At 40.4% G+C, this 10,346-nt stretch overlaps 1 protein-coding gene across 1 annotated transcript; it reads right to left on the bottom strand.

Moving 5' to 3' along the window:
• Nucleotides 1-5,832: 5,832 nt before the first annotated feature.
• LOC133261370 (olfactory receptor 52K2) lies at nt 5,833-6,777 on the bottom strand. Its single transcript, XM_061439862.1, has one exon. It carries the CDS (start codon nt 6,775-6,777, stop codon nt 5,833-5,835), a length of 945 nt encoding a protein of 314 aa, XP_061295846.1.
• Nucleotides 6,778-10,346: the final 3,569 nt, after the last annotated feature.

Genomic DNA, 10,346 nt, shown 5'->3' with positions numbered 1-10,346 from the left:
CCTTGGAAGGAAAGTTACGACCAACCTAGATAGCATATACAAAAGCAGAGACATTACTTTGCCAACAAAGGTCCGTCTAGTCAAGGCTATGGTTTTTCCTGTGGTCATGTATGGATGTGAGAGTTGGACTGTGAAGAAGGCTGAGCGCCGAAGAATTGATGCTTTTGAACTGTGGTGTTGGAGAAGACTCTTGAGAGTCCCTTGGACTGCAAGGAGATCCAACCAGTCCATTCTGAAGGAGATCATCCCTGAGATTTCTTTGGAAGGAATGATGCTAAAACTGAAACTCCAGTACTTTGGCCACCTCTTGCGAAGAGTTGACTCACTGGAAAAGACTCTGACGCTGGGAGGATTGGGGGCAGGAGGAGAAGGGGACGACAGAGGATGAGATGGCTGGATGGTATCACTGACTCGATGGATGTGAGTCAGAGTGAACTCCTGGAGTTGGTGATGGACAGGGAGGCCCGGTGTGCTGCAATTCATGGGGTCACAAAGAGTCGGACACGACTGAGCAACTGAACTAAACTGAAGGCCAATCTGGCCATGTTCATTGCTGAGTGCCCAATATGCCAGTACCAGAGACTAACACCAAGTACCCACTATGGCACCATTCCCCAAGGTGGGGCATAGCTGCTTGATTCACTTGAAGCAGAGCTTCACAATTGAACCCAGCTTGCATCAAATTCCCAGCAGATCTTCAGGTGCATAAACAAATCCAGTTGAGGTCAGAAGTCATCTCAGCCAATCTCCAGATATATGAAATATGCATTTTTATGTATGTACAACATACATTTTATGTTGTATGCCACTGAGATTTTTTTGGGTATCTGTTTTGTTCCACAGTCCATTCTGAAACATCAAATTGCCAACATCTGTTAGATCAACAAAAAAGTAAGAGAGTTCCAGAAAAGCATCTACTTCTGCTTTATTGACTATACCAAAGCCTTTGTGTGGATCACAACAAACTGGAAAATTCTTAAAGAAATGGGAATACCAGACCACCTGACCTGCCTCCTGAGAAATCTGTATGCAGGTCAATAAGGAATAGTTAGAAATGGACATGGAACAACAGACTGGTTCTGAATTGGGAAAGGAGTACATCAAAGCTGTATATTGTCACCCTGCTTATTTAACTTATATGCAGAGTACATCATGTGAAATATCAGACTGGATTAAGCACAAGCTGGAGTCAAGATTGCCGGGAGAAATATCAATAACCCTGATATGCAGATGACACCACCCTTATGGCAGAAAGCAAAGAAGAACTAAAGAGTCTCTTGATGAAAGTGAAAGAGGAGAGTGAAAAGTTGGCTTAAAACTCAACATTCAAAAAACTAAGATCATGACATCTGGTCCCATCACTTCATGGCAAATAGATGGGGAAACAATGAAAACAGTGACAGACTTTATTTTCTTGGGCTCCAAAATCACTTCAGATGGTGACTGCAGCCATGCAATTAAAGATGCTTGCTCCTTGGAAGAAAAGCTATGACCAACCTAGGTGGTGGTTTAGTCACTCAGTTGTGCCCTACTCTTGTGACTCCATGGACTGTAGCCACCAGGCTCCTCTGTTCATGGGATTCTCCAGGCAAGAATACTGGAGTGGGCTGCCATCTCCTTCTCTATGACCAGCCTAGACAGCATATTAAAAAGCAGAGACATTATTTTGCCAACAATTTAGTCAAGGCTATGGTTTTTCCAGTAGTCATTTATGGATGTGAGAGTTGGACTATAAAGAAAAATGAGTGCCAAAGAATTGATGCTTTTGAACTGTGGTGTTGGAGAAGACTCTTGAGAGTCCCTTGGACTTCAAGGAGATCCAACCAGTCCATTCTAAAGGAAATCAGTCCTGAATATTCATTGGAAGGACTGATACTGAAGCTGAAATTCCAATATTTTGGCCACCTGATAGGAAGAACTGATTCATTGGAAAAGACCCTGATACTGGGAAAGATTGAAAGAAGGAGGAGAAGGGGATGACAGAGGCATCACTGACTTGATGTACATGAGTTTGAACAAGCTCCAGGAGTTGGTGATGGGGACAGGGAAGCCTGGTGTGCTGCAGTCCATGGGGTCACAAAGAGCTGGACACAACTGAGTGACTGAACTGAACTGACATTTTGGAAAATAAATGTTTGTCATTGTTATATAGTAAATTAAATAATGGACTACATAAGTATTTCCAGGCTGTAAGATCTGATTTGTCCCTATGTTTTATAGAAGAATGACCTTGTCTTTCAGATGACACTCATAACTTTCTACAGAGGGTGAATTGAGCCCCACCTAGAAGTCTAATAGTATATTAATTCCATTACCATGTAATACAGTCTATGTTTGTGTCATTAGTATTTACTGTTATTTTTAGGTTTTCCACCCAACCATGTTCAAAAGAAACAAGCAAAAAGTTTGAATTAAAGGTAGATCATTTCTCTCTCTCTCTCTCTCTCTCTCTCTCTCTCTCTCTCTCTCTCTCTGTGTAAGTAAATGTCAGAGGAAACTATAGGAGCAGAGGTGGGAAATGAGCATAAATAAGTCTCTGGTCTCTAGCTACATTCTTTCTCTGTGGCCATTTCCAACTATCTGACATTGGCTTAGAGATTCTCATTCAAATTTAATAATATGAATAGACAGTTATGTAGAAATATAGACAGAACTATAGATAGAGATACATATAATTTCTAAACAGTCTGAGGAAAGAAGGGAATCATGAGATAAATGTAGAAGAAAGCATATGTGAAAGATTGTACATAAGGGCTTGTGCGACCACACAAATGCTAGTTGTCAGGATTAATATTGAGGAATTCTTTACTATATAAATTTGTATTGGATAAAGAAAAAAAACACAGGTCAGTATGCCCATTTCCCATCTGCTTTGCTTACCTATTTATTCTGTGATACTGGGCCCTGTGATGGGGAGTTTACAGAACACCACCTATTGAACTTAACATTTCCTTGTCTCAGGACATAGAAGTCTAGCATCCCTACCATAGCAATCCATGTATTCCCAGTCCCTAGCATAGATTTGGCACTCAATATTTTGTGAACGGACTTGTAAAAAAAGAGGAAGTCATATTCTTGGTGAAAATGTAAGATACACCTGTGTGAAAATAAGGGTTGTATGAATGTAGAGAAATGTCAGGAAGACTTGTCTTAGTAAAAGTATTTAATGAGAGGGGTTGCCCATTGGGATGTAGAGCCCAGAAGAAATAATAGAAGGCAAAAACTGATGTATTTGAAGAAATAAATCTTAATGAGCAAAGCTGTCTATATAGGAACCTATAGCCCTGGAAGATCATGAGCTCCCCCAAACTGGCAGTATTAGGTTGGCCAAGAAGTTCCTTTGGTTTTAAAGTAAGAATAGGATGCAGTTTTCATTTTTACCAAGAACATCATTGAACAACGTAGTCACTGTTTTGTTCCACTCACTGCCATTTTTTCAGGCAACCTCGTAATTTCAACTTCCAAAACTATCATTTTGAACAAAGAACTGTTCAATGTGTCTTTTATAGTCTTTTAGGAATTGAAATTTTTTCTACGAAGAGAATTTTGTAAAGATGGAAATAAATGGACACCCTAAGGTGCAATGTCTGGCGAATGTGGCAGATGAATCAGAACGTCCCAGCCAAGCTGTAACAGTGTTTGCCTGGTTGAAGAAATATTTGGTCTTGTGTTAACCTGATAGAAGATTATGGGTTTTCTGTTGATTAATTCTGGCTTTTCATTGAGTGCTGCTTTCACTTGGTGTAATTGGGAGCAGTACTTGTTGGAATTAATCACTTGGTTTTCTGAGAGGAGCTCATAATAGAGGACTCTATTTTAATCCCACTATATATGTAACGTCTTTGGATTAAGTCTGACCTTTGATGTAGTTGGTGGTGATTCATTTCAGTTGTCTCATGATCTCGTCCACTGCATCAGTTCAGTTCAGGCCAGTTGCTCAGTCGTGTTCGACTCTTTGCGACCCCATGAATCGCAGCACGCTAGGCCTCCCTGTCCATCACCAACTTCCGGAGTTCACTCAGACTCACGTCCATTGAAACGGTGATGCCATCCAGCCATCTCATCCTCTGTTGTCACCTTCTCCTCCTGCCCCCAATACCTCCCAGCATCAGGGTCTTTTCCAATGAGTCAACTCTTCGTATGAGGTGGCCAAAGTACTGGAGTTTCAGCTTTAGCATCAGTCCTTCCAAAGAGCACCCAGGATTGATCTTCAGAATGGACTGGTTGGATCTCCTTGCAGTCCAAGGGACTCTCAAGAGTCTTCTCCAACACCACAGTTCAAAAGCATCAATTCTTCAGTGCTCAGCTTTCTTCACAGTCCAACTCTCACATCCATACATGACCACTGGAAAAACCATAGCCTTGACTAGACAGACATTTGTTGGCAAAGTAATATCTCTGCTTTTCAATATGCTATCTTGGTTGGTCATAAGTTTTCTTTCAAGGAGTAAGCATCTTTTAATTTCATGGCTGCAGTCACCATCTGCAGTGATTTTGGAGCCCCCCAAAATAAAGTCTGACACTGTTCCATTGTTTCCCCATGTATTTCCCATGAAGTGGTGGGACCGGATGCCATGATCTTAGTTTTCTGAGTGTTGAGCTTTAAGCCAACTTTTTCACTCTCCTCTTTCACTTTCATCAAGAGTCTTTTTAGTTCCTCTTCACTTTCTGCCATAAGGGTTGTGTCATCTGCATATCTGAGGTTATTGATATTTCTCCCTGCAATCTTGATTCCAGCTTGTGCTTCTTCCAGCCCAGTGTTTCTCATGATTCCACTACATATTATTGTACAAATATTCATATTTCATTACCCACCACAATTCATTTTAAAAATGGAATGTTTTCACCATGTTTAAGTAGACAATTCCATGAGGAAATATGGTCAAGAAGGGTTTTTTCACTCAACTTCTATGGAATTTAAACAAAATGATTAACATAAAAGCTGGTATAAATGATTCTCAACACTTAATATGCATTATTTTGAGTATGTTGGCTATCTCCTGTATGGTATAATGTTGATTGTTCTTCATGTCTCAACTTGATTGCTATCAACATCAACTACTCTACCAGAACATGGAACATGAAACTTTGTAAACCACTTTTAGACATCTGATTAGTCACAGCACCTTCTCTACACACTGCACAAAATTCTTTTCTGCATTTCAGTTGTATTTTTTCCCTTCTTGAAATAATGAATAATATGCCAAAAATGTTGTTTTCATCTTCAACATTAAAATTACTTTTGTAGCTGTAAATTTTTTTAAATGTATGCTGATATGACAGCTGTCCATGTACAATCTAACAAAACTGTTTCAAATGAACTGAAAGACAACTAATCACTACTAGAGCCATCTTATGGGGTAAAAATGAAATGAACCTTTTGGCCGATCCAATATTTAAGCAGAGATGGAGCATGAGCTGTCAGACTAAAGGAACATTCCTGCCTTGGATGAAATGTTGATCCTTATCTAAGTCTGGACTGGATTAATTTATCAAATCCACTAGTAAATTATCTCAAAAGCATCTCTGTGTTATTAAGTGATATTGGGGAGAAGGGTGGGTCAAACCTTTGCCTTTGATAGAAAATTGGAGTCTTTGCTGTCTTCTCTAAGTCAGCAGTTTGAGTCCTAGAGGCTATCAGAATGCAAGGAACCTTGAGTCCTCATCAGACTGGTGACTCCAAGTTTTAGGACACCAGTTCATTTTTCATTTCACCAGGAAAGAACTGAACACAGAAGTCTGGTAACCCTCTACCTTCTTCATCCTCATTCCCTTACCCCTATTCAGTTTTCTGCCTATCCCACTCTATCTCTGCCAGCACCTCACTGTCACTTACACATCCTTTCTCAGGAACAGTCCTAAGACTCGTTCACGAATCTGCTTGGTCTTGACCCCATAGATGATGGGATTGACCATGGGTGGGAAGAGCAGATAGAAATTGGCAAGAAGGATGTGCACATGTGGAGCAGCCTGGCGAGCTACCCGGTGCATAACTGAGGAGATGACAACAGGTGTGTAAAAGGCTAAAATAGCACCTATGTGAGACACACAGGTCCCAAAGGCCTTATAGCGGGCCTCCTGAGAGGCAAGCTGTAGAACCGCCTGGAGGATGAAGATGTAAGACAGAATAACAAAGAGCAGGTCCAACACTACTATGAACATGGCCACAGCAAGGCCATAGATGTTGTTGAAGCGAGTGTCCCCACAGGCCAGCCTTACCACGGCCATGTGCTCACAGTAGCAGTGGGCAATCACTGGACCTTGGCAGTAGTGGAAGCGTCTGAGCAGAAAGGGCAGTGGAGTCATTAGTGTCACAGCCCGAGTCACAGCAGCCAAGCCGATCTTGGTGATAAGTGGCCCGGTGAGGATGGTGCTGTAGTGCAGTGGCTTGCAGATGGCCACATAGCGGTCAAAGGCCATGGCCAGCAGCACTGCTGACTCCATAATGGAGAAGGAGTGGAGAAAGAACATCTGGACCAGACAGGCATAGAAGTTGATCTCTCGATCCCTGAACCAGAAGATGCCCAGCATTTTGGGAAGTGCTGTAGAAGAAAGGACCAGATCAATGGCTGCCAACATGGCCAAAAAGAGGTACATGGGCTCGTGGAGGGCTGCATCAGCCTGAATGATGAAGAAGAGGGTGCAGTTGCCAAGCAGGGCCAGTGTATAGGCTGAGCAGAATGGAATGGATATCCAGACATGTAGGTGCTCCAGGCCTGGGATCCCCATCAACAGGAAGACTGCTGGATGAGTTAAGGTGATATTGGAAGCTGACATGGCCAACAGAAATTCTCTTTCTCTAGTCTCCTTACTCAGGGGCCTTCCAGGGAGTACACAGTATCAGCAGGATTATAGTGTTCAAGTTCAAACTCTTATCATTTACATGGAAGGCTTAACCCTTGACCCTACTTCTGGACCTTAAAAGAAATTACAAAGTAATCATAATATGAATTGTGGAACATTATGTATCATCTCTGCCCTCAAGATGCTTATAAAACTATTGAGTGGTCAGGACATCAAATTGCAATAGAGCTAAGAAGGCGTCCTTCATAAAAGAAGTGAGTGGATGAAGAGCTTTTGTGGTTTTTGTGTAGCCAAGGACAGCTTTATAAAGGACATAGATACCTGCTCAATTCAAATCTTACCCTAAAACATTCACTGTCTTCCTTTGCCTCCCATCTCAACCTGTACTCCTAATTATAAAGGGGAGTTTCTCTTCTGAAATGTAAAGCTTAAATACATAACAAATAATTAAGCCTGGCACTTTCTGAAAAGTTGCTTCCTCTAAGTATTGGTATTATAATATATTATAATATCAATATTATAATATATTGATATTGATATTATTGGTCATCACTTAGATATCTCAAGTAGGGCCATAAAGCCCCATCACCTCCAGTTAACTTGAGAATGTGAAAAGCCCCATTATTCTCCTTCCCTTCAAATTTAACTTTTATCTTGATATACTTCTACCTTCAACTACTTTTCCTTCTACAATTCATGACATTCAGAAGAGATGCTCCACTCAATTTTTGAAAGATTGGCCTCTGAATTTCTTGGGTTTCACATCTTTGTTCTTCTTTCTGGGATTTTTTATCTTTTTTCCCCTACTTTTACCATCATTTATTGTGAAAATGCAGAATCATTTGTTTCCCCAAAATTTGAATGGTGTCCCTTTTCTTTTCTCTCAGTTCCTACATAAAGTTTCTTCTGAGGATTAACTGAGATAATCTTTTAAAACACTCAGTACAGTGGATGAAAGTATAAAGAAAATGTGGCATACATGCACAATGAAATACTATTAAGCCATATAAAAGGAGAAAATCCTGCATCTGTGACAACACAGAGGGACACTGAGGGCATCATGCTAAGTGGAACAAGTAATACGAAGAAAAGCAAATAGTGTGTGATATCACTTACACATGGAACCTAGAAGAAAGAGAAAAACCAAACTCATAAAAACAGATTGGTGGTTGGGAGGTGGGGTTTGGGGTACGGCTGAAGGTGGTCAAAAGGCACAAAGTTCCAGATATAAAATAAGTAAGTTCTGGGGATATAAAATGCAACATGGGTACTTCAGTTAAATATAGTGTAGGGACTTCCCTGGTGGTCCAGTGGTTAAGATTTCACCTTCCAATGCAGGGGGTATGGGTTTGATTCCTGGTCGAAGAGCTAAGATGCCACATGCCTTGTGGCCAAAAAACCAAACCATAAAACAGAAGCACTATTGTAACAAATTCAATAAAGATTAAAAAAATACTCCTATATTTGAAAGTTGTTAAAAGAATATATCTTAAAGTTCTCATCACAAGAAAAATAACTATGTGAAGTGATAAGATATTAGCTAGTGGTAATCATTTTGTACTATATCCATGTACTAAATCATTGTATTATACACCTTAAACTAATTCAATGTTATGTCAACTGTATCCCAGTAAAACTGGAAAATTTCTTAAAAAAAAAGCACAAATCTAGAACATTAAAAAGTGCTCAGTAAATTATGTGTTTGAATTGAGAAATCTACAAATATTGACAGTCATATGGTTGGTAAGTGTCAAAGATCAAAGTTGAACTTGGAGAACTCTGGTTTCCTACCTTCAAATTCAGGGTCTTGTATCACTTCAATCTGCTTCCACCTTGTTGCTCCACAAGTAGCTCATGCTCAGGTTAAAGAAAACTAACTCATTGCCCTAGTATAGAAAAAAGCTTTACAGTCTAAAGAGCTGGGCCCATATAGTGCCACTGTACCAGCAGAAACTCAATCAATGATATTTTTAAAGTTTTAGCTTCCTCACCTTTCAATAAAGGTAATAACTATACTTCCCATGACCATCTTTATTGAGCTTTATTGTGAAGAAAGATGGAATCATGAGAACAGACCCTGATAACTGTAAAGCATTGTACACATACCACCGTTACTGTTGTCCTTCCCTAGCACAAATTTGCCCTATTTTCTAAAAGTTTATCTTGATTAATATCAGCACAATCCTGTATCCCTTGGCTTCAAAACTTCCTCCAGCTAATAGCTCTTGTTTCTCTTTCCCTTCACAGCACAACTTGTTTACAAGTTTGACTGTATGAAATCTCTGCTTCCTCATCTCTCATTTAATTCTCAATCTTTCCCAATCTAGCTTCCATCTTCACTACTCTCCAAACACTGATCTTGTTATCACTTCCTTTCCCCTCACTCTCACCTCCTTTTCTGCTTTTTATTCTCACACTTCTCTAGGTGTTCTCTTTTATTTCTTTTGGCTTTTTTTGTTTTGTTTTTTAATCTGTCTCTGTCCACGGAATTCTCAGATGCATGGCTTTTACTTTTACTATTAGATATTTCCAGTTAGATGTTCCATAGTCATCATAAATAAAATATGGCCAAAACAAATATTTCTATCTCCCCACAAAATATTTCCTCCCCGGGATGTTTCCATCTCAGTAGGTATTACTGCTGTCTGTCCTATATCAAGCTCAGAACCCTAGAGACAATCATTAATCTTTTCCCTCTTCCTTCATATCCAGTTCATCAGTAAATCTTATTAATCTGCAAAATGTATTTCACACCCTATGCTTTTCCTTTTCTCCTGCCAACATTCTTTTTTAAATCACCATCATCTTTCACCCACACTATGAAAACCTCACATCTGGCATCAGTGATCTGTATATTGGACACTCTAATCCATTCTCCTTACTACAGATGAAGAGACTGCTGCTGTTACATCTCTTCAGTCGTGTCCAACTCTGTGCAACCCCATAGATGGCAGCCCACCAGGCTCCCCCGTCCCTGGGATTCTCTAGGCAAGAACTCTGGAGTGGGTTGCCATTTCCTTCTCCAATGCATGAAAGTGAAAAGTGAAAGTGAAGTCGCTCAGTCATGTTCCACTCTTAGAGACCCCATGGACTGAAGCCTACCAGGCTCCTCCATCCATGGGATTTTCCAGGCAAGAGTACTGGAGTGAGTTGCCATTGCCTTCTCCGAGATGAAGAGACTATTAAGGCTAATTTATATTATGCTGGGCCTTGCCTAAGACCTTCTTGGAATTACCATTGCACTAAAGATGAAATCCACACTACGACCCTGGTTTACAGGTACCTGCAGCGTCTGGTCCCTGCTCATTTTTCAGCCTCATCCCTTTCACCTGTGCTTCAGTCATATAGCTTCTGCTACACCCTGCTCAATAATGATGCCCTGTGAATCATCTGAATTCTCTCATGCTGTTCTTCTCCTCTCTATGTCCTTTGTATTCCCAAAGTCACATCATCTTTTGCCAGTGTCACTAGAAAGCTCTCCCTATAGTTTTCCACCCTACTCCATCTATCTACCACAGTGTGAAAGACCTACTTAAAACCAC

This window comes from Bos javanicus, chromosome 15 (assembly GCF_032452875.1).
Source record: "Bos javanicus breed banteng chromosome 15, ARS-OSU_banteng_1.0, whole genome shotgun sequence".
NCBI lineage: Eukaryota > Metazoa > Chordata > Mammalia > Artiodactyla > Bovidae > Bos > Bos javanicus.
Note: the sequence above shows the minus strand (reverse complement) of the source record. Positions and strands in the feature narration are given on the sequence as shown.